Source organism: Solea senegalensis, linkage group LG12 (genome assembly GCF_019176455.1).
Source record: "Solea senegalensis isolate Sse05_10M linkage group LG12, IFAPA_SoseM_1, whole genome shotgun sequence".
NCBI classification, from domain to species: domain Eukaryota; kingdom Metazoa; phylum Chordata; class Actinopteri; order Pleuronectiformes; family Soleidae; genus Solea; species Solea senegalensis.
Window position 1 is genome coordinate 20,688,135 of NC_058032.1, and position 27,192 is coordinate 20,715,326.

The 27,192-nt window shown below is 44.9% G+C and overlaps 1 protein-coding gene across 1 annotated transcript; it reads left to right on the plus strand.

Annotated features, from left to right (window-relative positions):
- Nucleotides 1–12,570: 12,570 nt before the first annotated feature.
- LOC122778812 lies at nucleotides 12,571–14,530 on the plus strand. Its single transcript, XM_044040909.1, has 3 exons — nucleotides 12,571–12,952; nucleotides 13,285–13,490; nucleotides 13,649–14,530. The coding sequence occupies exons 1-3, from the start codon at nucleotides 12,571–12,573 to the stop codon at nucleotides 14,528–14,530; spliced, it is 1,470 nt and encodes a 489-aa protein (XP_043896844.1).
- The last annotated feature ends 12,662 nt before the right edge of the window (nucleotides 14,531–27,192 follow it).

Sequence of the window (27,192 nt, forward strand, 5' to 3'; positions counted from 1 at the left end):
GGACCCGCGAGGGGATCCTTCCACACATTCTCAGTTTGTTTATATGTGTATGTGCTATTTTTCATTTTCCCTAATAGGAGTGTGAGAGCCACTCAATACACTGTAATGCAGTGCATATTGTAATGAAACGTCAAACAGATGAAGTACCCAGAACTTGTCAAACAACACTTAAGCTACGGTTATTGTCCCTGGCACTTTTATAAACAAAGTGACGCCCTTGAGGTGGCTTACAACATAAGCCTACCTTACATGAAAGCAAAATCCATTTGTCGGTCTTTCCTTGTGAAGTGGGCGATGGCAGCGTAGTAAAGTTTGTCCTTTGACTAGAGCTCCAAAAGAAGTCCTTTCTCTATGGACATCAGTACCAAAGCTCCCAGGCGATCCTGTCCAGTACTGTTTCTGACGTGCAACTCGATTCGCTTCAGAGCTGAGTAAAACCGTTCCACAGTGGACTGGTGAGGGGATACAGCTGCGGCATGCTCTCAGTCAGGTCTGCAACAGGTCTGATGGGATCCTTGCCTCAAATTCCTTCAATCTTGAGCTTGGGGAAGTCAAAGTGCAGCCTGTAGTTTTCACCTTGAAATGCCTTTCCACTTTCATAACCTTTTCTTTTACTTCCATTTTTATTACTTGAAGTTTTTCTGTGAAAGGCCGCCTTAACAAAGGCGATGCTATCAAACTAGCCACAACATCGCTTTCTCAACCTCCCTCACCGCTCTGGGGGGCGTGTCGTGTAGTGTGTCTGTGGTCTGCAGTTAGACCTGCACTGTTAGGACTTCACAAAGGACTAGGATCTTTTGTTTTTGACCCGCCCACTTAAAATCTAACCGTGATTGGTCAATTTGCTCATCACTGTTTAATGAAATGTACTGTTTATTTTTAGAATTAATCTGTTGATTATTTTCTCAATTAATCAAGTATTCTTTTGTCCATAAAATTTAAAATGCTGCAAAATGTGGATCTGTGTTTAAAAAACCTAGAAATCAGGATGTTCTCAAATGTCTTTTCAGGTTAATGATTTTTTTTTTGTCAAATGGAGCAAAGAAACCAGAAAATATTCATATTTAAGAAGCTGAAAAATCACAGAGCTTGTATGAATTTATTTAAAATAACAACAACTCTAAAACCGATTCATCAGTTATCAAAAAAGTTGGCGATTAATTTAGTCATCGCTTAACAAACGATTAATCGATTAACTGTTGTAGCCCTACTAGTTACCTAAATGTTTCACTAATATTACATGATAATAATAACTGTAACCTGTAACACCTGCAAACTGTAACTTCATGGCAAGCTAAAATAACACTGTACGCAAAGTCTACTACACACACACACATACAAATGCGCACGCACACACCTCCTCAATCTGTCCCTGCTGGTTCTCTCTCTCTCCTCCTCCTCCTCTGCACTCGATGGGACTGCTTCTGCACTTGATGTCGCTGACGGCCCAGCACCCGCTGCTGAGGTGGAACTTGTGGCGGCAAACATATCTATAATTATTGTGCATTTCGCTGCGTCCACATTTTGCTGTGTCGTCTTTTTAGCCTTTTTTCTCTGTTTCGCTGCGCCCCACTTCTCGCTTTTTATCCACTTCTATCAGACATTCACTTCTCTCCAACCCGGTCAAACTCAAATGGCAACATTTTGATAACCTGGGGAGGGGCGGGCCGAGGAGGGAGGGGAGGGCTGAGACTAGCCCAATGTCCTTCAAGAAAATCAACCAATGGGACATGTCTTGTGTCTTAAATATCGTCGCGGTCGATAAAAATGATTTATAATATACTTGTTTGAGGCCCGCTACGCCCGATGGCCAGTCCAGGCCTGATTTATACAGACGGAGCTTATTGTCCGTAATTTGCGTTTATTTCTTCCGTGCATTGAGTTAACTTTGTCCGTCATTGTGTGCCTCACAGGGAAGCTTATGAAATGGCACAATACCACTGTAAATCATGGGGGCAGTACATAGTCAATAGTCCAATTGGGCATTTAAAAATGGTTAGAGTTTAAAAGAGCATTGCTATGAGATGGGACAGTATTACATCCATCTATCTTCAACTTGGCACTGCCCTCTAGAGGAAGTGCCAAGAGATGCTTGGAGGTATGTGGGGTAGTGGTGGAGATAAAGTTTGGGAAAGATGCAAAAACAGGGGAAAATGGAGTATAAATGGGCCTTTAGATATCACTAATTTCTACTAATTTGACCTTAAATAAATGTTTGTAATCAGACTATTCGAATTATGCTCATTTTAAAATTTTTTAAACATATTTAAACAGCTGAATCTCAACTGGCTCGTTTGGAGACGGTAACATACAAAAAAGACACCATGATAAGAAAAAGCCCAAAGCAGCAGTTTATTCTGTGAGTGATTACTTCTCCAAAAAAAAAAAAACCTAGCAAGGTAGAGAGCTGAGCCAAAAACAACAAAACATAGAGAAGCAACTGAGCCTGCCACATAATGGACCGAAGAAAAAGTCTAACTCCCACAGTAAAACAAAATACACGATTGAAGACTTCTAACCCAAACTAAAATCACCTAAAATAACAAAACCAATTACGTTGACCCTGCAACTCTTGGAGTCAGAAAATCCTCCTCTTCTCCTCACTTCTCCTCCCACAAAACAATGTGTATCAAGCCACATGTTGGGTCAATGTAATATTACAAGCTGCACAAACTATTTCTAATACAACCTCCTGGTAGCGTTGGTGTGTGTCTGTGCATTTCTGAACATCAATTAAATTTAAAGTAAATTCAGTAGCGTACCTAGGGGTTTCAGTCAGGGCCTTCAGTGAAAACACACTATTATGCACTATATTCACGAGACAGTTGATCTGCAACAACCATAGCGCACACGCACACCACTGCGCATCTATAGGCTACTGCATCATTACCACCACATCTTACGTTATGTCACTCAGCAACACAAAAACAAGCTTCCACATAAGCATTAGCGGCACTATTTCTGATCAACAGTTTTGTCCTCACCACTTCTAAAAAATGTTATAAATTAACATTAACACTCGAACTACTGGAAATTATGTACCTCTTCGGTGTAGGTCTTCCTCTTGAAATAATTTCCTTCTTTTCTCCAAACGATCACCGTGAAAAGTGCACACGAAGGAGATCAGAAACATGATAGATCGGTGGTGTCAATGCAGTAGCCATAGCTTACTTCAAAACCCGACAAAGGAATTGCACTATAAGAGCATGATATCAAATCACTGTCATCTCTTTGACAAAGAAAAGCCCTTGTGTATCCCCTGTTGATAGCAGCTCTCATGACTCAAAGTAATTGAAATGGCCACCTCTTTGTCAATTTTAGCACTGGTATCAGGGCATGTTCGAGTTACGGAATAGGCTGGATGTCACCCCAAAGTAAACATATTTAACTTCTGTGGCAGCCATTTTTTTATTCTTCTTCATATTCAATTCATTTGGCTGAATAAGTTTTAAATCAGCCCCTTTAATAAAATCAAATCAATTCAACAAGATATAGATGTAAAGATACACTTTTATAATTTGGCAATAAATTAGGCAATTTTGCTTTTGCTCTTTCAAATTCCATTTGCTTCCTGATAAGATGCTAAAAAACGTCAGAGCCACATTGACTGAGCTCTTGAAATGTAGCTGTTGCAATTGTTATGCATTGCACTACCCACTTGAAGCCTGTTTCTTTTTCACAGAATGAGAATTAAGCTCACAGATAGATCTGAAGTTGACGGGCAATGCTGGATTCCCTCAGTCCATCTCAAGAGCTTTCCCACTACTTTCGGATCCCCTGTGGTTTAGCTTGGAAGTACAAAGAAGCCAGCTGTCATCTGGGACTGTGGGGAAGCCCAGCACAAGCATTGGTGCTTTAAAGGCTTTGGATGAGCAAAAGGAAGCCCAAATAATTCCCTGTGTTTCCTGCAGGGGGACGAAGCAGCGACAGTCGTGCGGCGCACAGAGTGGCAAATCATTATTGTGGCAGACAGCAACCGCACAAGCTGCATGGAGTCTTGTTGCTACAAATGTTGACTAATGTCAAACGTCAGACATGAGTGTGCTGCGTCTGTGGACTCAGCTCAGGGGGTGAGCACAGGGTCACCAAACTGCTGACACTGGTTAACTATGGCTGCGGTCAGAAAGTCCATCCTATCAACTATTACTGTCGTCTACTACTTGATCCACCAACAGCATCCAGCCCTCCTTGAAACAGCTGCGTAACTACATTCAATTCAATTCAATTCAATTCAATTTTATTTGTATAGCGCCAAATCATAACATACATTATCTCAAGGCACTGTACATAGACAACATCAAAGAGAGCAGAGAACACCAACAGTTCACACAATGAGCAAGCACTAGGCATCAGTGGAGAGAAAAAACTCCCTCTTAACAGGAAGAAATCTCTGACAGAACCAGGCTCAGAGATGTGCGGTCATCTGCCTCGACCGGTTGGGGGGAAAGGGAAAATGGGGGACAGTGGAGAGGTGGGGGACAGAAAATGGGGGGAGAGAAAGGACAAGAGGGAGATGAGGGAGAGACAGAAGAGAGAGAGGGAGACCAGCAGCAGATACATAACAACTGTATCAGGTTACAAGTTTATACAGTTACTGATATCGACTTTTTAATTACAAAATAATAATAATGGTGACGATGAGCGTAGCCTCGGAAACTGGATCTTGATCCTGCAACCTGCATGATGAGAATACAGAGAGAGAGAGAGGCCTGCAGGTTCAATCACAGCTGCTGCTGTTTCCTTCACCATGCAGCTCCAATCAAGTAACGCTATGTTAAAGACAGATAGACAAAATATAACTTGCCATAGTATCATAGAAACAACACCAGAAGAGACTCCTCACTCTCTCGCTTTATGTGTGTGTGAAAGACAGAGAGAATGTGGGTAATGGCAGGAAAACTAGGTCAGAAATAAACCGCACTGGGGCTTTAAGAGAATTCGGCTGCACTTACTACTCTGCTGAAACTTTACTGATGAGAGAGTGGACCACAAAAAGGGCATTTTTGCCCTTGCTGTGTAGTTTCATGCAGGTAATAGCAGTAATAGTACATGTCACTTTTCTCACTTCTTTCTTGAAAGTGTGACAGTTTGCCTTCCATTTTTGTGCCACAGAAAACTGTGTGGCATCTTGACAACCTATTCTTTTGTTAGGATGGTTTGTGTGTATCTTGTGTTAAAGGTTTGAAAAGATTTGGAATGCAGCAATGAAGTTCCTTTTCTATGCATTTACTATGCATTTAGAGAATTCCAACAGCTCTTATCATGCCTACCACTGAGATACAGCCATGTCACTCAGTTGGCGGGGGGGGGATGTGGGATACACCCTGGACAGGTCACCAGTCTGCAATAGAAGCTTATGCCATAAACGTACTTTAAACACACAAATCAGGAATTATTTTTTTCATTTGAGTCAAAGATTAATAGAAATTAGAATTGTTTTTGATGAGAGAGTACAATCAAATCACACCCACACAGTCCTGATGAACCAGCACACCTGAGGCTTTCATGCTTAGATTCTTCAGCAACACTTTACCTTAAGAGTTATTCTTTTAAAATGTACAGTTTTGCTCATTCACTTGTGAATTCTAAATGTTAAAGATAATAACTTACGTTTTCAAGGACTTTAATTTTGAATTATAAAATGTCTATCTGGCAGAGCCTGGCTTCCTTTTGACAGTTGTACTTGATTCATGAAAGGCTTTTTCATTCAGCACAAAACTCAAATCCCTATAAAAACCAGTTAGTCTTGACTTTGATTAATTTGTTCATTTCAATAAAAGTCATATCCATTTTCACTGATGAACAAAAGGAAAATGTGAACTGACTTGATTGACCAGCACCTGCTGGGATTCATGAGGCCACATTAATCTACAGGTGAATAGAAATGCACCAAATTCAACCAATCTGCTTGATTATGAAAGAGATGTTCACAGAACTAATGCTGCAAATTGTATGAAATAGGGATCTCTACAACCTGGTGCATCATTAAATATTAAAGTTTATACACACACGCACATGCACGCACGCAGACCTACACACACACACACACACACACATACTCTAAATGTCCTGAGTGGACAGTCACGGCACCAAAGCATCTGAAAAGGGGTTTGTTGAAGTATTTCTGGTTGTACTGATTACTTGATAAACAAATCTGCTAACTTAGCAGTTACCCTCACCAGAACTAACAGTTTGTGGTCAAGCAAGACTATGTGATTTCAACAGTCTTGCGAGATTTTTGAAAGAAATGATACAAGAAATTAGATATATTAAAAGATCAATCTCCAGATTTTAAACATTTATATCAGATATTCCAAATGTTTATGTGCAGCACTTGTTTCCCACACATATCTCTGAACTGAGCGAGTTTCTTGACAATGTCGTGCAAACACCCGTAATCACTGTTGGGAAGATTACTTTGGAAATGTAGCTGGTTACAATTACCCTGTTGAAAATGTAATAGTAGTGTAACTATTTCAATGACTTTTTAAAAGTAATATAACTAATTACATTTGATTACATTTTGATTACTACCAAAGATCATTATTTTGGAATCAACCACATATTTGTTCTTTACACACATAATAAACTGATAACAAAACATGATGAAATGTAAATAAATAAATAAAAACGTGTTTGTTGCATTATATGTGTACAGCATGTTGACCTGATGACAAATGTGCACAATTTAGACAATAGCACTTCATATGACAACCCAGATAAGTGATGGCATTGATGTTCCATAAAATAGACCAAAATTATAAAGTCAATGTTCTTTTGTGTTTAACCAAAAAAAAGTTTAACCATATATTTTGAGTTTAACCTGGTCTAACCTTTTCAAAATCTCAGGTAAACTAATAAAGATTGCACCACAAGGTGGCGTTTCGAGGTCATATTTGGAAAAACTATATCATGTTTGAGTCTAATAGTTAGACTATATCTTACTTCATTGTGCACTGTTCTTGCGTCAGAAATGATATGAAACCAAAGCTGACATTGTCGTCATCATTAAACCTGCTAGTCATGAAAAGACACATTAGGTTGGCACTTCTGTGAGTGCTTGCAGTTAAAGCTATAGGCTAGTAGGCTACATAGCTTTAGATGTGTCCTCCGGTTCAACATTGGCTGTTTCGACGTTGACAGCGCATTCACTGCCGGCAAACACTTTTTGCATTGTACTAAAATCTTTGGGCCCTTATCTTCTGTCTGTGTGAAGTGGTTTTTTTTTTCTTTTTTCTTTCCAACCCAGGAACGTCCTGTGCGCCTCCGACGTTGTTGCTGCTGAGTACCGTAGCTTTAACTAGTCAATTGAGTCCAGGGGCAGAAAGGCACATGACCAGAGAGAGCCAATCACAAGTACTGGCTTTAGAAGGAGGATGTTGATATGAAAAAAATGATTTGATAAATCCGAGCTTTTGCTGTGATTTTTAAAATGTAACTAAAATTGTAATCATGGAAATTTCCAAAAGCAACTTTAATTTAATTACACATGTTCTCCCAGTAATGTAAGGGAATACAATTATGTACATTTTGTCATAAATTATGTAACGTCCTTAAATGTAATTTGTTATTCCCCTGTAATTGCCCTTAATTATTGATTACAAATGGAAATGGCAGGTCAGTTCCACATCCATGTAACGTTATAGAGTGGGAGGACGACATGAGGAAGACACATTATATAAGGTATGAGGATATTTGTAATCGTTTTGACCTGCCTGGGAACAGTAAATGTAAATTCATTATCAGGAATGAGAGAGAAGCACAAGTACAAATACAACAAGAAATGGCATTGAATAATGATAAGAACAGAAAACATGACCTTAGAACTACTGATGTTACAGAAAGTGCCTCATTTGATGATACCTGTTTATTTCAACAAAGACAGTGGTAACAAACTGAGAAGTGCAGTCTTTCAAAAACCACTGACATGCAGAAGGCTTTAAATTCAACAAAACATTATTGACAGTCAAAATAGATCAGTGAATGGCTGCTGTCCAAGGCTGCCTTTCACCTTCATGAATATACAGAGACATTGATATAGTGAGAGAGGGTGGTGTTTTGGCATGGATGCAAATACTATAGATTAACAAACCATTTTTCTGCCAAAGAAATGTCGTGTTTTTTCAACCCTCAGACCTACAGTCATTAAGCTTCTGCCATCTCAGATTCATCACGTCAGTTGATTGTAACTTTTAAGATCTAGTCAACTGATTTAATAGCGCACATTTGTTGAGTGATTCACTGTACACATATTTATAAAAAGACTGTCAAAATAAGTAGTGGAGCCCAAGTTGGGGATAAAGTATATCTTTTAGACCTTGTTATATGGCTTGAAAAATGCTTAACCACATAATTACAATAATGCAACTGAAACGCCTTTTCCACTTAATCTCTATAAACGGATTCTGCACATGGAGTTTGAAAAATCATGTTTGAGCTTGTTTGGTTCATGTGGAGAGTAAAATAATGCAAAATACTCTTGTTCATTATATATGGCTTTATCCTGCACATGAGGGTCACGGGGGAGCTGGAGCCAAGCCCAGCTAAAAAAGGGTGAAAAAAATTGTAAAACACATTCAAATGTACAATCAATTTAGAGTGTCTATTTAAAGGCCCTCAGGCAGACAGGGATTCAACCTGATGACCTTCTTCCTGTGAGACAAACATACTAGCCACTCCTCCACAATGTGGCCCAAGAGATGAAATATATTGATCGAACCAGATCAGGTTTTTCCTATATCTGCATTCATATGTAGCTGTTAAGAGAGATACGTCAAACACTTGCTCATTGTGATAAAATCTATTCCTAGATGTCGCTCTACTATGACTCCATTCTTACATTGAGTCTTAGCCCAGATATATGCTGTCTGCACAGGAAGCTCCAAAATATCGGTCCTTCACGAGATTGCATCCACCGGACTCAGCATTCCAGGTAAATGCCATTACATTACAGGAATTACAGGATTTTTAACCTACTCAATAACTTTTTTTGTGTATCCGACTTGTGCTGGGCCAACTATCGTGACCAGCCACAAGAGTTGGCCCGGATACACAAAAAAGAAAATCACGAAGGAGCCACTCCATGCTTCAAATCACAATATTGGGGGTCTTAAAAACATTATTTAAGTATTTGAACTTGGGTTGTTTTATCGCTGTAAACTGATTTTAAGTTGGGGGTGTGGTGATACCAAAGTAAATTAGCATACTGAATTTTGTTGGCTATTTGAGTGCTTTTGTTGTTTTTTGGCCAGTCAGCTGCACTTCAAAGAGGAAACACATGGCTACTTTATATGCAGCCACTCCTGCTTAGGCTAGTTGTCATTATCATGATTGCTGCTTCTAGAAGCTGCGTCAAACGCAGTGCAGAAGAGCTGAATCTTGGTTGCTGCAGCGCAAATATTTGGCTGTACTTCTTAACGAAGACAGATGCGATCTCACTTCTGCTATGCTACGGAGATGCTACGGAAGAAGAAAGGAGAATTCTCTACTCAGGACACAGTTGTGAAGCTGCAAACTTTCTCCATAGTTTATGTACAACATACAGATGGCCAAAAGAGAGTGGCAGTACATGAGAATAATTGGACACCTTGAGGAGAACAGGCATACAGTAGTTACTTCTTAGATGACGTCATCCACCAAGAAACCAAGTAAATGAATAGCACTTACATATCTACAATGTAATACTATGGGGCAACTGTGACATTCTATGGTATGTCTTGCATTGTTTTTGTCAGAGTCTGACAACATTATTGTTACATTCACTCCACTCTCGCTCTAGATTATCTCAGCAATTTGTTGCAGGAAGAGGAAGCAGTAAATGCTTGAGAGCAGTTTGGACATAGAAGTTTGGAGATGACAGAGAAATTGCTGGAATTAATTGATTTGCCTTTTCTTATTGCCAGCTATCAGAGGTGGGTAGTAACGCGCTACATTTACTGCGTTACAAACACTTGCAATTTTATTGCAACATACTTTTACTTTAACTTGAGTATATATTTGAAGAAAGAACAGTACTTTTACGCCGTGCCATTTGGTAAATCAAGTTACGGTTGTTACTTATATATACAGTATATATATATATATATATATATATATATATCTTTTTTTTTATTACATGCGCGATCTAGTTCTCTTCCCAACGGATGTCTTCAGCCAGCTTTGTATAACGTGACTATTTTAACCAATAGCAACATAACGTTGACAAAATCTTGCCAATCAAATGCAGGCAGTTGAGTCACATGACAGTCATGTGACTCCGACGGAGTACGTGCCAATGTTGTGTCCGTGCACGCAGATTTTACAGACTATAGACTTGCCAAAATGGAAGAAACCGCTCATTCTGAAGAACAACAACGACACCCCTGGCCTCACATTCAAAGTATGTTTGACTTTAAAACATACAAAGAAAACAGCTACACCCTGTACTGCCTTCTCTGCGTGCCTAAACAAGTGGACATTTCAGCCTAGAAGAACTCGACGTCAAACCTGAGAAAGCATGTCGCGGTAAGTTATTCCTTCACTTTCTCACATACACACATGCACGCACAAGTTTTAATTTTTGGCGGTGGATAGCTAATGTCAGCACTGTTACATGCCCCACAGCATTTCCATATATAAAGTTTCTGTTTGAATTTGTTGTCATACTGTCTCTATTTTAATGGATAAATCGTTCATTGCCTCGTGGGTATCTTTTTTTGTCCACAGAGGGTTCACCCTAACAAACTGACAAAGTACACAAACCTAATCGAGTGGAATAAAAAGTGAAAATCCTCCAATTTTCATGAACCTGTGAAGAAGGCCACTATCACAAATTCCTTCACTAGCCCACGGTGGGTAACACAAGCAGAGTTAGGCAAGTTATTGGTTGATTTTATATGTGAAGCTGGCCAACCATTTTCTCTGGTTGAGAAACCATCCTTCAGGAGTATGATAGAAACTTTGCAACTTCAGTGTACAGTAATGACAAGGAAAATGTTATGTTCCAGAATACAGGAAGATGCAAATAACATGAAGAACATAATCATTAAAAAGTTGAGTGCTGTGAACCATGTAGCTACTACAACAGACTTCTGGTCTGCCAGACAACGTAGTTATTTAGGTGTCACATGTCACTGGATAGACCAAACATCACTGGAGAGGCTTGTAAACGTGTCAGAGGCTCGCACACGTTTGACGTTCTTGCTTGTGCATTAGACAGGGTGTCCGTGGGGTCTTAATAAGTATTAAAGTTGATAAATCAAATGTCGGAAAATTAAGGTCCTTAAAAAGTATTAAAAAGGTTACAAATAGGCCACAGGGGTACCAAGTGGGCATGGGCTTGAACCAGGCAAATTGTGTGGGCCCCATATGGGTTACCTAACATGAGACCCACATGGAAAGCCCATGTGGGCTGACTATATGGGTCTCATAAGGGATATGAGTGGGTTAAGTGGGAATGGACTGGAAAGAGAAAAGTTGTGTGGGTCCCATATGGGTTCAGTAACATTGACCCCACATGGAAAGCCCATGTGGGCCTACTCTATGGGCCCCATAAGGGATATAATTGGGCAAAGTCAGAATGGGCTGGAACTTGGAAAAAATAACTGGGACCCATGCTGTTTCAGTAACATGGGCCCCACATGGTAAGCCCATGTTGGTGGACTCTATAGGGATATAAGTAGCAGAGTGGGAATGGGATGGAACTGGGTAAAATTATCTCGGTTCAGTAAAGTGCTTAAGTTTTCTTTTTGTACAATAGTATTCCTGAATGTAAATTTAAAACTAAACTAAAGTTTTACATGCACAAGACCAACTCCATCCTATTCACAATCTCTCATGTGTTACCTGGTGCAAGTTAAAATTGCTTTGGCAAATTAAATGTTTCTAATTTATTTTTTTTGAAAAGCCTGCTTTTTGAGGCCTTAGGAGCATGTTGGAGGGATGGGACCCATGTCGACTCTGAGGAGGGCTGAATTGGGACCTGTGGGACTGAGATACTAAAGTGCTCAAATTGTGTTTGCGTGGTCTTGGGGAACAGATTTGGCATTTAAATGTTGAACACTTGTGTGCTTCACAGCAAATTCACCCCAAATTTGCAGGAATTTTGCCAAATTTTAAAGGGCTGCAGTTCGGGCCCCAGAGCATAGGGCCCCAAATTTTGGATACATACTCTTGGCCGCAAGATTTAGCAAACCAAATTTGATGCATGTACGTGTGGCAGTGGGGCTTGGTTAGAGCGACGGCTGCTGGAGGGAAGGAAGGAGTGGCTCAGCCGGTGATCAGACAGCTGGACAGAATCAGGTAATTAGTCAGCTATATAAGCATGTTTGTAACCTGGTTCTGGTCTCTTGCAGTAGGCTGGGTCCTCACGCAGACACACAGAGAGAGAGAAACGGAGAGACACAGAGAGTCAGAGCAGCGCAGCGCAGCAGAGCGCGGACATCGCAGCCACAGCGGACTTCTTTTGTTTGTTTGGTTGATTGTTTTCATTTGACAATAAACCGGTCTATTTGCTCCCTCAACGCCGCCTCCTCATCCTTCCCGAACCCCAGTGAGTGGGAAAAGCTCACAGTGGCTCCTGAACAGGGACTCATGGAAGGACAATCTCCGCTGTCGCTGGCCCTTCAGCACCTCGCTGCGATGCAGGAGAGCACCACCACGCTGCAGCAGCAGCAGTCCCAGCTCCTCGCGGACATTGCGGCGTCACAGCGGGACGATCGTGCTCTCCTGCGGGAGCTGCTGCAACGCCCGGCTGCCCACGGCGCCGACCCGGAGCCCGGTCGAGGACGGTCTCCGCCCGTCGCCCTGCAGCGGATGACCGCGGAAGATTGTGGACCAGGGCAGGTGTGCTGGCGGTGTGGGCAGCCCGGCCACATCAGAGCGGAGTGCCCGCTCATGGAAGTGGGGCAAGTGGTTCGGGTTGCCGGGCCGCCGGCCCCCTTCCCCCAGTTCGGAAGGAACGTACCGTATACCGGTATGTATACAAGGGGGTACACATCAAGCTCTGCTGGATACTGGTTGTGAACAGACCATGATCCATCAGCGCTTGGTTCGACCGGGGGCATTGTTAGAGGCATCGTGGGTGAGGGTGAGGTGTGTGCATGGGGATATTCACGATTATCCGGTGGTGGCTCTGGAAATTTATTTTAAAGGGAAAAAACATAGAGTAAAGGCTGGAGTTAGTACTCGCCTCACGCACCCTCTAATTTTGGGAACAAATTGGCCGGGGTTTACGAGCTTAGCAGGGGAAACCATGACGGTGCGGTCACGTAAGTAAGGGAAATGTGAGTTATGTGCTGTCCTTAGTGGTGAGGCGGAGGTGCCGCATCCCGACGCTGCTGGGGGGGGGGGCACAGATGGCACCCATGGAAGATTTTCCCCTAGCACAGTCTCGGGATGAGACCCTCCGCCACGCCTTTGACCAAGTGATGGAAATTGATGGTTGTCCGGTTCACCCTAACACAGCACTCTCTCACCCCTACTTTGTTGTCGTTAAAGACCGTTTATACAGAGTGAGTCGTGACGCTCGAACAGGGGAAGAGCTCTCCTAGTTGTTAGTCCAGAATTTGCTCCAGGCCCAGGAACGTCAACAGCGGCTGTACAACAGAGGGGCTAAACTTAGACAGTTTTCACCGGGAGATAAAGTGCTTCTATTGCTACCATCGTCTAGCTCCAAATTACTCGCCAATGGCAAGGGCCCTTTGTGGTCACACGGCGAGTGGGGGATGTTGACTATGAGGTTGTGCGTTCTGACAGGGGTGGAGCAACACAGATTTACCACCTTAACCTCCTCAAAGCCTGGAGGGAGGTGGCGTCTGTTTCTCTGGCCACCACGGTGATTGAGAGAGATGAGCTGGGACCGGAGGTGACTAAATTAAACAGGTCGGCGCCGGTCCCCGTTGACGACCATCTCTCGCCGGGCCAGAGAGCAGACGTGGCCTTGTTGCAGCGGCAGTTTGCCGACGTGTTCTCTCCCCTGCCGGGACGCACAAACCTCATACACCACCACATAGAAACTTCCCCGGGTGTGACAGTGCGTTCACGACCCTATCGCCTGCCGGAACATAAGAGGAAAACTGTTCAGGCAGAACTTCAGGCTATGTTAGAGATGGGAGTAATAGAAGAGTCCAACAGTGACTGGTGTTGCCCCATTGTTCTTGTTCGCAAGTCTGATGGGTCAATACGGTTCTGTGTGGACTACCGTAGAGTCAACGAGGTGTCCAAATTCGATGCCTATCCAATGCCCCGGGTCGACGAACTCCTGGATCGGCTGGGCCCGGCTCGCTTTTTTACGACACTGGATTTGACCAAGGGCTACTGGCAGATTCCCTTGTCGCTAGAGTCCAGGGAAAAAACGGCCTTCTCCACTCCGTATGGTTTGTACCAATTTGTCACGCTTCCATTTGGGTTGTTCGGGGCCCCAGCCACGTTCCAGCGCCTCATGGACCGGGTGCTGCGGCCTCACTCTGCATATGCTGCGGCCTACTTGGATGATGTAATTTTGTCATTTTTAGTTCTGATATTATTGCACTTGCAAGCTCAAAAACTGTAGTAGGCCACGTGAAGTGCAGGATGGTGGACAGCTACTACCTCCCTCTGCTCAGTTTCATTCACTCTATAAGCATGTGTGTGTTCGGGCCATTGGAACAAATTTTTCGGGTTTCACAGGGTTTACAGCTGCAAGTCAGAATGCTATTAGGGATAAATTGGTCCGCTTTATCTACAAAGACATGAAACCAATCAACATCTCACAGGGTTCGGGTCTCAAAGACTTCATCCAGGAGCTTGAGCCAAGGTACACTGTTCTTAGCCGTCAGAGACAGAGTTGTCACGGAGGCATATGTGACAGCGTTATTATATTGTGGGCTTTTCCCACTCACTGGGGTTCGGGAAGGACGAGGAGGCGGCGTTGAGGGAGCAAATATACCGGTTTATTGTCAACTGAAACAATCAACCAAACAAAACATAAGAAGTCAGCTGTGGCTGCGATGTCAGCGCTCTGCTGCGCTGCGCTGCTCTGACTCTCTGTGTCTCTGTGTCTCTCCGTCTCTCTCTCTCTCTGTGTGTCCGCGTCAGGACCCAGCCTACTGCAAGAGACCAGAACCAGGTTACAAACATGCTTATATAGCTGACTAATTACCTGATTCTGTCCAGCTGTCTGATCACCGGCTGAGCCACTCCTTCCTTTCCTCCAGCAGCCGTCGCTCTAACCAAGCCCCACTGCCACATACCCCCACCGCCCGACTTAGGCCGGGACCCCGCCGGCCGCAAGCCTACTCCCCCCCCCCTCCACAGAGCGGGAGAGAAAGTCGGCCACGGCCATGCGGTTCCCCGGCCTATGAATCACCTTGAACCGGAAAGGCTGTAAAGCCAGATACCAGCGAGTGATCCGCGCGTTGGCATCTTTCATGCGGTGGAGCCATTGGAGCGGGGCATGGTCCGACCAGAGGGTGAATGGGCGCCCCAGGAGATAGTAGCGGAGGGCACCGACCGCCCACCGTATGGCGAGGCACTCTTTCTCCACCGTACTGTAGCTCACCTCCCGCTGAGCTAGCTTCCGGCTAATGTACAGTACGGGGCGGTCGACCCCCTCCACCTCCTGGGACAAAACGGCCCCCAGCCCGCTGTTCGAGGCGTCGGTCTGCAGGATGAAAGGGAGAGAAAAGTTAGGTGTGTATAAAAGTGGCTCCCCACAGAGGGCTTGCTTAACCCTCTCAAACGCCAGCTGACACGGCTCCGTCCACTGGACCGGATCTGAGGCACCTTTTCGGGTCAGGTCGGTTAGGGGGCTGGTCAGCTCCGAGAAGGCCGGGATGAACCTCCTATAGTAACCGGCCAGCCCCAGAAACCTCCTAACCTCTTTTTTGGTCTTGGGTCTTGGGCAGGCTGCAACCGCTGCGGTCTTTTGTATCTGTGGCCGCACCTGCCCTCCCCCCAAGTGGTACCCCAAATACCGTACCTCCCTCCGTCCAACTGCACACTTCCCTGGATTGGCCGTGAGCCCCGCCCTCCTCAGGGACTCCAGCACTGCTCCCACCTGCTGCATATGCTGCTCCCAGGTCTCACTATGAATGATGACATCATCCAAGTAGGCCGCAGCATATGCAGAGTGAGGCCGCAGCACCCGGTCCATGAGGCGCTGGAACGTGGCTGGGGCCCCGAACAACCCAAATGGAAGCGTTACAAATTGGTACAAACCATACGGAGTGGAGAAGGCCGTTTTCCCCCTGGACTCTAGCGACAAGGGAATCTGCCAGTAGCCCTTGGTCAAATCCAGTGTCGTAAAAAAGCGAGCCGTGCCCAGCCGATCCAGGAGTTCGTCGACCCGGGGCATTGGATAGGCATCGAATTTGGACACCTCGTTGACTCTACGGTAGTCCACACAGAACCGTATTGACCCATCAGACTTGCGAACAAGAACAATGGGGCAACACCAGTCACTGTTGGACTCTTCTATTACTCCCATCTCTAACATAGCCTGAAGTTCTGCCTGAACAGTTTTCCTCTTATGTTCCGGCAGGCGATAGGGTCGTGAACGCACTGTCACACCCGGGGAAGTTTCTATGTGGTGGTGTATGAGGTTTGTGCGTCCCGGCAGGGGAGAGAACACGTCGGCAAACTGCCGCTGCAACGAGGCCACGTCTGCTCTCTGGCCCGGCGAGAGATGATCGTCAACGGGGACCGGCGCCGACCTGTTTAATTTAGTCACCTCCGGTCCCAGCTCATCTCTCTCAATCACCGTGGTGGCCAGAGAAACAGACGCCACCTCCCTCCAGGCTTTGAGGAGGTTAAGGTGGTAAATCTGTGTTGCTCCACCCCTGTCAGAACGCACAACCTCATAGTCAACATCCCCCACTCGCCGTGTGACCACAAAGGGCCCTTGCCACTTGGCGAGTAATTTGGAGCTAGACGATGGTAGCAATAGAAGCACTTTATCTCCCGGTGAAAACTGTCTAAGTTTAGCCCCTCTGTTGTACAGCCGCTGTTGACGTTCCTGGGCCTGGAGCAAATTCTGCCGTGATAACTGACCCAGTGAATGGAGTTTTGCTCGCAGGTCCAGTACGTGCTGTACCTCATTTTTACTGGTGCTTGGACCCGCCTCCCAGTTTTCCTTAACCAGGTCCAAGACACCCCGAGGTTTCCTGCCGAACAGGAGTTCAAAGGGCGAAAAACCCGTGGAGGCCTGGGGCACCTCCCGCACTGCAAACAACAGAGGGTCCAACCATTTATCCCAATTACGACTATCCTCGTGTACGAACTTACGAATCATGTTCTTTAGCGTTTTGTTAAACCGCTCCACCAGGCCATCAGTCTGGGGATGGTACACACTAGTCCGGATTGAGCGGACACCCAGTAATTTGTATAGCTCGCGTAGCGTACGTGACATAAACGATGTGCCCTGGTCAGTCAGGATCTCTTTCGGGATCCCAACTCGGGAGATGACCTGAAACAGTGCCTGTGCAACACTCTTCGCCGAGATGTTGCGCAAGGGTACTGCCTCGGGATATCGTGTTGCATAGTCCACTAGAACTAATACAAAGCGATATCCCCGTGCGCTCCGGTCTAATGATGAGGTCCATGGCAAGCCTATCAAAAGGGACCTCCATTAATGGTAATGGGCGCAAGGGCGCTTTTGGGGTGGCCGGAGGGTTGACTAATTGACATTCGCGGCAGTATGCACACCACCGACTTACATCCGCCCGAATGCCCGGCCAGTAAAATCGGGCCATGATCCGGTTCAGTGTCTTATCATATCCGAGGTGACCCGCCATGGGGTTGTGGTGAGCCGCCTGGAAAATCGTTTCTCGGTGGCTTTTTGGGACTAACAACTGGGAGAGCTCTTCCCCTGTTCGAGTGTCACGACTCACTCTGTATAAACGGTCTTTAACGACAACAAAGTAGGGGTGAGAGAGTGCTGTGTTAGGGTGAACCGGACAACCATCAATTTCCATCACTTGGTCAAAGGCGTGGCGGAGGGTCTCATCCCGAGACTGCGCTAGGGGAAAATCTTCCATGGGCGCCATCTGTGCCCCCCCCCAGCAGCGTCGGGATGCGGCACCTCCGCCTCACCACTAAGGACAGCACATAACTCACATTTCCCTGACTGAATTCCCTGGTTTCCCCTGCTAAGCTCGTAAACCCCGGCCAGTTTGTTCCCAAAATTAGAGGGTGCGTGAGGCGAGTACTAACTCCAGCCTTTACTCTATGTTTTTTCCCTTTAAAACAAATTTCCAGGGCCACCACCGGATAATCGTGAATATCCCCATGCACACACCTCACCCTCACCCACGATGCCTCTAACAATGCCCCCGGTCGAACCAAGCGCTGATGGATCATGGTCTGTTCACAACCAGAATCCAGCAGAGCTTGATGTGTACCCCCTTGTATACATACCGGTATACGGTACGTCCCTTCCGAACCGGGGGAGGGGGCCGGCTGCCCACACCGCCAGCACACCTGCCCTGGTCCACAATCTTCCGCGGTCATCCGCTGCAGGGCGACGGGCGGAGACCGTCCTCGACCGGGCTCCGGGTCGGCGCCGTGGGCAGCCGGGCGTTGCAGCAGCTCCCGCAGGAGAGCACGATCATCCCGCTGTGACGCCGCCATGTCCGCGAGGAGCTGGGACTGCTGCTGCAGCGAGGTGGTGCTCTCCTGCATCGCAGCGAGGTGCTGAAGGGCCAGCGACAGCGGAGATTGTCCTTCCATGCGTCCCTATTCAGGCGCCACTGTGGGCCTTTCCCACTCAGTCATACACTGCACAAATCTGGCCTATATGGAAGAGTGGCAAGAAGAAAGCCATTTCTCAAAGAAATCCATAAAAAGTCAGGTCAAATTCAGGACCATTCTGGAAGAAAACCTGTTGGAGTCTGCAAAAGACCTGAGACTGGGACGGAGATTTATCTTCCAACAGGACAATGATCCTAAACATAAAGCCAAATCTACAATGGAATGGTTCACAAATAAACGTATCCAGGTGTTAGAATGGCCCAGTCAAAGTCCAGACCTGAATCCAATCGAGAATCTGTGGAAAGAGCTGAAGACTGCTGTTCACAAACGCTCTCCATCCAACCTCACTGAGCTCGAGCTGTTTTGCAAGGAAGAATGGGCAAGAAATCCAGTCTCTCGATGTGCAAAACTGATAGAGACATATCCCAAGCGACTTGCAGCTGTAATTGCAGCAAAAGGTGGCGCTACAAAGTATTAACGCAAGGGGGCCGAATAATATTGCACACCCCACTTTTCAGTTTTTTATTTGTTAAAAAAGTATAAATTATCCAATAAATTTGGTTCCACTTCACGATTGTGTCCACTTGTTGTTGATTCTTGACAAAAAAAATTTATTTTATATCTTTATGTTTGAAGCCTCAAATGTGGCAAAAGGTTGAAAAGTTCAAGGGGGCCGCATACTTTCACAAGGCACGTACATGGGAGGTCTACCAGTTACCTCAAACCAATCGAACAAAATGATGATGTAGTATTTTATGTGTATTTTAGTGAAATTAATTATTTCCATGGCAATTCAAGGACAAGGAGGAGGAGAATCAAAGCTAGAGTGCAGCAGCATTTAATGAATTCTAAATGGTGTTTAAAGAGAATATGTTTTGATGTTAGCTTATACTGTCAACCAAATTTGTTTTAGAGAGGCTCTTAAGAAGAATTCATTGATGGCAAAGGTGAACCAGCAGGAGAAGGCACTGTCGAAATGGTTCACTGGGGCAAGAGACAGAGGAGGATGAAGGGTATCCAGACAGCCAGTGCCAAATGAAACAGTATGGAATATGAGTGAGTGCAAGAGACTAACTTGTAATATTACATTGTTTTCTTGCCAATGTTCGCTAAAGTTTGCAAAATGTTGACAAACTGTTACATTGTTTTTCTGGAACAATTATTTTTATCACCAATAAATCTGTTGATTATTTGTCCAATAATGAGCATAATATTTTGTTCATAAAATGTTTTTAAAATATTTGATCGAAAACCAGACAATATACATGAATAAAAAGTTGAAATCAGAGAATGTGGCCATTTTTTAAATTCAATCCTTACTTTGTTGTATATTATCCAACAGATTATCATTTGATGGCACACGTCAGTTCATGTCGTATTATCCTGTAAACTGTCGTCTATAGCAGCTCATCTGCCTGTTAGCATCTGAGCGAGGGGTTTTGTGTGTAAATGTGTAAAATTGCCGTTCATTCTGGTCAGTGTGGTAGCATAGACTGAGATCCAACTAGATCTTAAAGCTGGGACGAAGATGGGTCTTGTGTATTTACCCCAGTTGGGGCCCACTTAACACCTAGTGTAATCCTGCTTTAAACCAACATGGTCAGTTAGCATGGGGCCAACATGGAACCCACTCATATTTTAGCCATGTTGTCCCATGTACAACACATAAAATGTTGGCTGGGCGGCAGCTCTCAATCTCAAATTTCTGCAGTCCTCCAGTGCCACGACCCGTGACAGCTGAGCCAAACACGACTGCAACTGCTACAGTGACGTCTGCCGACATAAGTGCGGCTCTCGGCGGTGGACCAACAATGCGTGCCGAGGTTATCTGGTGTCTCCACACAGCTGTTAGTCACCACTCGTTGAACTCCAACGAAGGAATCTGACATCTTTAAGTCAATGTTTCCGGATTTGGACATTGCTAGGACGTTCGCATGTGGCAAAGACAAAACAGGATACGGGATGATATTCGGACTGGCACCGTATTTTAAGCAACAGCTTGTTGAGAGCATCAGCAAGGCTGGTCCGTTTGTCCTGAACCAGTCAACTAAAAAGAAGCAACTGAACGTCCATGTTCATTTTTGGGAGAATAACTGTGTCCAGTCCATGTATCTGGGCAGTCAATTCCTGGGACATGGAATAGCTGTGGACCTGTTGCATCATATTAAAGTAAGTGTACTGTACTAGTCTACTAGCATTTAATTTTTCCTTTATTTGTGTGTGAGTGAGAGATAGAGAGAGAGGTGGTTTTAACATTTAACAAGCACTTTATGGTGCATTTTTTGTATAAAAAGTTCTACATTTTATTTGAATGGCAAGTAACAAATACAAATACTTCAGTTTAGTAACTGATCGCCATGTCAATTCACAGGAATGTGTTGCAAAGGCAGCTTGTCTCAATCAGTATGGATGGTCCCAATGTCAACCTGAAGTTGGGAGACCTCCTCCAGAAGGAGCATGCAGAGCTGTACGGAGCTCAACTGGTCAAGGTTGGAAGCTGTGGGCTTCACACCCACCATAATGCAGTAAAGGCAGGCTTTATTATGTGGCAGCTGGAAAAGCTCCTTTGGGCTCTCCACTTCCTCTTCCACAATGTTCCAGCTAGGAGGGAGGACTTCACTGCCTTGACTGGGTCCACCAGCTTTCCGCTACTATTCTGTGGCCACAGATGGGTTGAAAATCTCCCTGTGGCGGAGAGGGCAGTTCATGTTTGGCCAATGATTACGAAGGTATTATGTTTATTTATTGTTTCCCTCAATTTTTGCCAGTGCATCATTTCTTATAAAGTACTTGTATTTTTTACAGTTCTCCTAAATTGGCTTTTGTGCTTCCCCCTGGGAAACCCCATAATAAGTGCTTTGAGTTGCGAACTATGTAAATAAAAATGTATTTGATTATGCGGTACGTGGATGCTGTCAAGAAAAAGACGCTCCCCCATCCGGGCACTGCCTCTTACGGCATTGAGGCAGCACAAGCTGATCCACTCATCAGACTCCAGTTCTTCATGGCAATATCCAGGACCTTCAACCCTTTCCTGACAAAATACCAGACTGATGAGCCAGTTTTGCCCTTCTTGGCCAAAGATCTGAGTGAGCTGCTAAACGTAATAATTACAATAATACCTTTAATAACAAATGAATATGATTAATCTAAATGAAGATGTGGCCCACAGATTGTTTTGGTGGACGTTTCTTTTGAGACAATAAAGCCTTATTTTCCACCACCAGCTGACTCTTCCTTCCTCCTCTGAACACGCTGTGGGTGCTGAAGCCCACATCTGACACCTGAACAGGGACATGGAAGGACAGACGCCGCTGTCGCTGGCACTTCAGCACCTCGCTGCGATGCAGGAGAGCACCACCACGCTTCAGCAGCAGCAGTCCACAGTCCTCGCGGACATCGTGGTGGCCCAGCGGGACAATTGTGCTCTCCTGCGGGAGCTGCTGCAGTGCCCAGGGCGCCAATCAGGAGCCAAGACGAGGCCGGTCTCCGTCTGTCGCCCTACAACGGATCACCGCGGAGGATGATCCGGAAGCGTTTCTGGACATCTTTGAGGGCACGGCGGAGGTGTGTGGGTGGCCCGAGGAGGAGAGGGCGGTCCCAGTGTGTCAAAAGTGTCAATGCCATCTCCCCAATCTTATATCAACAGTTGATACCACAGCTGCAGAAGCTGCCAGCGAAACGAGGCTGTCACAGTCTGCTTTTGCAAAATTTCATGCTCTGTGGAATAAGACCAGCAGGTCAACCATGGCTTTTGAACGTGAGTGCAAATTGCAGTTCCTTCAACCCAACCAGACACGCTGGAGCTCCCTGTTCTTCGCTGTAGAAAGGGTTGTCCGGATCCAGAAGGAACAAGGAGAAACAGCAATTCGAAATGTATGCACAGCATTGAAGATAAAGATGTAAATTGACAAATCCCACATTGTTTGTTAAACAAGTTTTAAAAAGGTCTAGTTAACTATCTTACTTCATTTTTTCAATCATGTATAAAAAAGTTTATTCACATGAACACAACTTTGTACATTTACTGACAAATTGCAAGTATTTACAGCTAATGTTTTTTGTTTGTTTGTTTGTTTTTTTAAATAACAAATTAAAATTTGAATTTTAACTTTAAATCTAGGCCCATAGTCTGCCTGGTAGATGTTCTTCTGCAGTGTGTATGGATTCAAACAGTTAGGCTCCAGTCCTGGATGGTGGATCATGCAATTTGGTGTGTCTGGAAGCTCATTCATTCTTCTAATAATCTAAGAGGGGGCAGAGCAATACTGTTACAGTAATAGCATAAAGTGATTGGGTAAAAAATTGAATCAAGAGAATCACTCAAACAGAGTGGTGGATTATTACAGTAAAAACAATCATAGTTACAGCCAGGATTTGAGAAAATTGAGCTATATTATGGTGGACTGTGTAATTTCATAATTTATCACAGGCTTCAATAATAACAACAACAGAGGAGTAGAAGGCAGCATGGACAGAGCCAGTGAGATGAATATGTTTTTTAACAGATTTGACATTGCTCCTCTGTGGCCTGTTCTCTACAACCCACTCCAGCGCCCCCCCTCCCCCTGCCCTCCCAGTGATTGCCCTCCTCACACCTCTTTCTCACCTAGCTGCACTTTTCATCCTGCACCTAACCCCACTCCTCCCCCTCCTGTCACCTCTACAGTGTGCTTCACTGTTGATCATGTGAGAAGACAGCTGATGAGACTCCACGCAAACAAGGCTGCAGGCCCTGATGGAATCAGCCCCAGGGTGTTCAAGGCCTGTGCCTCCCAGCTATGTGGAGGACTTCATCATGTCTTCAACATGAGCCTGAGTCTTCAGAGGGTCCCTGTGATGTGGAAGACATCACATCTGGTTCCTGTACCAAAGACGCCGCAACGCCTCCCATATCATGAAGACCATGGAGAGACTGGTCCTGGATCAGCTTATCAGCCCCGTCTTGGTGTAGAGGACGCCATCATCTACCTGTTCAACAGGATCTATGCCCACCTGGATAATCCGGCGAGCACAGTGAGAGACATGTTCTTTGACTTCTCCAGTGCCTTTAACACCGTCCGTCCAGCGCTTCTGGGTGAGAAGCTGACAACAATGCAGGTAGATGCTCCCCTCGTGTCCTGGATTGTGGACTACCTGACTGGCGGACCACAGTACGTGAGCCTGCATCACTGTGTGTCAGACAGAGTGGTCAGCAACACCGGGGCCCCGCAGGGAACTGTCCTATCTCCCTTCCTCTTCACCCTTTACACCACAGACTTCAACTATTGCACAGAGACCTGCTACCTTCACAAGTTTTCTGATGACACGGCCATAGTTGGATGTATCAACAAGGGTGTATATACGTATATATTTATATCTTTGTTTCATATTCTTTGAATAGTAGTGGCTGTAACACAAGAATTTCCCCTTGGGGATCAATAAAGTATTCTGATTCTGATTTATTATTATTCAGTTACTCATAAAAGGTGCAGGGGAACAAAATTGCTTTCCTTACAGTCCCACCAGATATCTACACAAAATGTTAAAAGGATCGTTGAACAAAAAACAAGTGATCAATTCTAATTATAAAAAAAAACAGCTTATATTGAGGGGGTTAGCATGCCGCAAACAGTGTGGCCCCACAGTTAACCAAATAAAGATTATAGGAAAAATAAAGGAGAAAAGTTATTACCATTCAGAGGCATCCTGCAGCAGTCTTTGCGATGGTGGTTCACTTGTCACAATGTCTTCTGACTCTGGGTCAGACTCTGGATCAAATGCGTAAGGGATTATGGCGAGGGGTCGTGACGACAACATTACTCAATGTTGTGAAACCCAAGGTTGCTGTACAGATCAAAATAGAAAACCAGAAAACACACATACTTACAAACAAGCAATCAGGTGGCAAAAACTTGCTGGAACAAGTGTCGCTTCAACAGAGATTTAAATGACTCCAGTGTTGGTGCCTGGCAAACAGCCAGAGGGAGTGAGTTCCAGAGATAATGTGGAGGAAGTGAATGGAGAGACTTGTAGCAAAGGAGGAGAAGCTTGAAAGTGATCGGGAACTTAACAGGTAGTCATTTCAGTTGTTTCAGTGTGGGGGTGATGTGTTGCCAAGGTTTGGTCCGAGTGAGAACCCTAGCAGCAGAGTTCTGGACGTGTTGAAGCCTGTGCAGGGTTTTCTTCAGGACCCCAAACAGGACCGCATTACAGTAGTCCAGGTGTGACGTGATGAAGGAATGGATGAGGGTCTCAGCGGCAGAGTCAGTGAGCAATGGCTGGAGTCGGGAGATATTTTTGAGGTGGAAAAATGCAGATTTTGTGAAAGATTTAATGTGTGTGTCATTGCAACACCATTACTGAGACACGTTACTATCTGACAGCAATCTCTCTCACTGTACTCTCTAAGTCAGAGATAATGGCGACGAGCCGGGGAAGTGTAGAATTTTTTAAGTGGAAATATCAACACTACTTCTCCCTTACCGAGGTAAAAGGAAAGAATGTATATGTAACATGCACACTATGTCTGGGGAAAAGGAGTTTGTCCACGTCAACCTCAAGGAACTCCTAACTTAATGAAGCATTTGTATATATTTGTTTAGTACTTGAATGCAAAGTGTGTGAATATTGTTCATTTTCAATACTTAATTGTGTTACTTTATTGAATATTTAAGAGTTGGATAGTGCCCTGTTTATTGTGCAATGGTATACAGATACAGATATTTGCACTACTGAAAGGCCAAATTTTTCCTTTGTTTCTCTTTACCCAAGTTTACATTTGTGTGTCGATTGTGCCCTTCAATTAAAAGTTCAAATAAATACCAAATGTTCTAAAATACTGTACATAGGGTTTTTATTCTTCATTCAGGTATTATAAACATCTTTGACATATACGATGTTAAAGAATGTAATAGCGTTATAGAACATAAAAAATAATGTCAGTTACTTTGCTGAGTAAATAATTACTTTTACAATGTGGTAAGGCCACACGGTGGTGTAGTGGTTAGCACACTCGCCTTGCAGCGAGAAGACCCGGGTTCGAGCCCCGGTTGGAACAAGGGCCTTTCTGCATGGAGTTTGCATGTTCTCCCCGTGTGTGCGTGGGTTCTCTCCGGGTACTCCGGCTTCCTCCCACAGTCCAAAAACATGCAATGTGGGGAATAGGTAAATTGGACACTCTAAATTGACCATAGGAGTGAGTGTGAGAGTGAATGGTTGTTTGTCTCTAGTTGTGTGGCCCTGCAATGGACTGGCGAACTGTCCATGGTGTACCCCGCCTATCACCCGATGTAGCTGATATTGGCACAGCACCCCCCGCGACCCTCTGGTGGAGGATAAAGCGGTTAGATGATGACTGACTGACAATGTGGTAACTGAGTTACCGACTCAATTACTTTTTGGGAGAAGTAATTTGTAACTAATTACTTTTTTAAAGTAAGATGCCCAACACTGATTACGTCAACAGAGAGGACCAGATCTCCCTTGTTGAGGAGAGACTTTGGACTAACCACAATCAACTCTGTCTTCCAGCTGTTTAGTTGGAGCAGGTTTGATTTCCTGTAAACAGTTGATAAGTGATTTTGGAGGGAGCTGAGTTGACGGAGATGTGCTGAGATATTGTTGAGTATCATCAGCATAGCAGTGGAAGTTAAGACCATGGTGGTGAATAATCTGTCCAAGCGGGAGAATGTATACGGAGAAGAGGAGAGGGCCGAGGACAGAACACTGTGGTTGACTGGGGCGGGGTGGGATCATGAACCATGAATGGCGACAAACTGTTTCCTGTCAGAGAGGTAGAAGTGGAATCAGGACAGGACAGAGCAGTACCATTGAGTCCAAGGTGAGTGGAAAGGCGCTTCAGCAGAATGGAGAGGATCTTGCTGAGAAACGGGAGGTTGGAAATTGGCCGATAGTTATCGAGGTCGGCAGGGTCCAAACCTACCCCTTTCCGGATGGGGATGACAGAGGCAGGTTTCAGGCTGATGGGTACAGTACCGAGTTGGAGAAATTAATTAACCATGTCTCGAATGTGGCAGCAGACAGAGGGAAGACAGGCTTTGACCAAAGCCCTGGGCATAGGATCAAGAGAGCATGTAGAGGCCTTAGCCTTGGTGACCAGGGAGGAAAGGGAAGGAGAAGAGACGGGGTGTTACATCCTGGGACAGAGACACCCAGAAGGTAGATGGAGATGATTGTAGCTGCTGGTGGACAGACTCAACCTTAGTCTGAACAAAGTCCTGGAACTTGAAGCAAGTCAGGTCAGAGTCAGCAGGGGGTGGGGGGCAGTACGGGGCAGAATAATACCTGGGGAGGTTTTACTGGGACCTGACAACAGTCGAGTAGTATTCAGTCCTAGCCAGGGAGACAGCATCCTTTTAGGAGCTGAGACAGTCTTTGAAAGCCAGCCGGTGAACAGTGAGGGCAGTTTTTCTGTAAAGCCTCTCTTGCCGCTGGACAGTGGCTTTCATGGAGTGAAGTTCAGTGGTGAACCAAGGTGCGGGACAA

What these genes read in the sequence shown, in the direction of transcription:
- LOC122778812 (XM_044040909.1), top strand. Translation starts at nt 12,571, where the DNA reads ATGGAAGGACAATCTCCGCTGTCGCTGGCCCTTCAGCACCTCGCTGCG. An exon ending in AAGGAACGTACCGTATACCG is followed by an intron (nt 12,953 to 13,284) that starts GTATGTATACAA and finishes TGCTGTCCTTAG; the next exon opens with TGGTGAGGCGGAGGTGCCGC. An exon ending in TTAAAGACCGTTTATACAGA is followed by an intron (nt 13,491 to 13,648) that starts GTGAGTCGTGAC and finishes ACCATCGTCTAG; the next exon opens with CTCCAAATTACTCGCCAATG.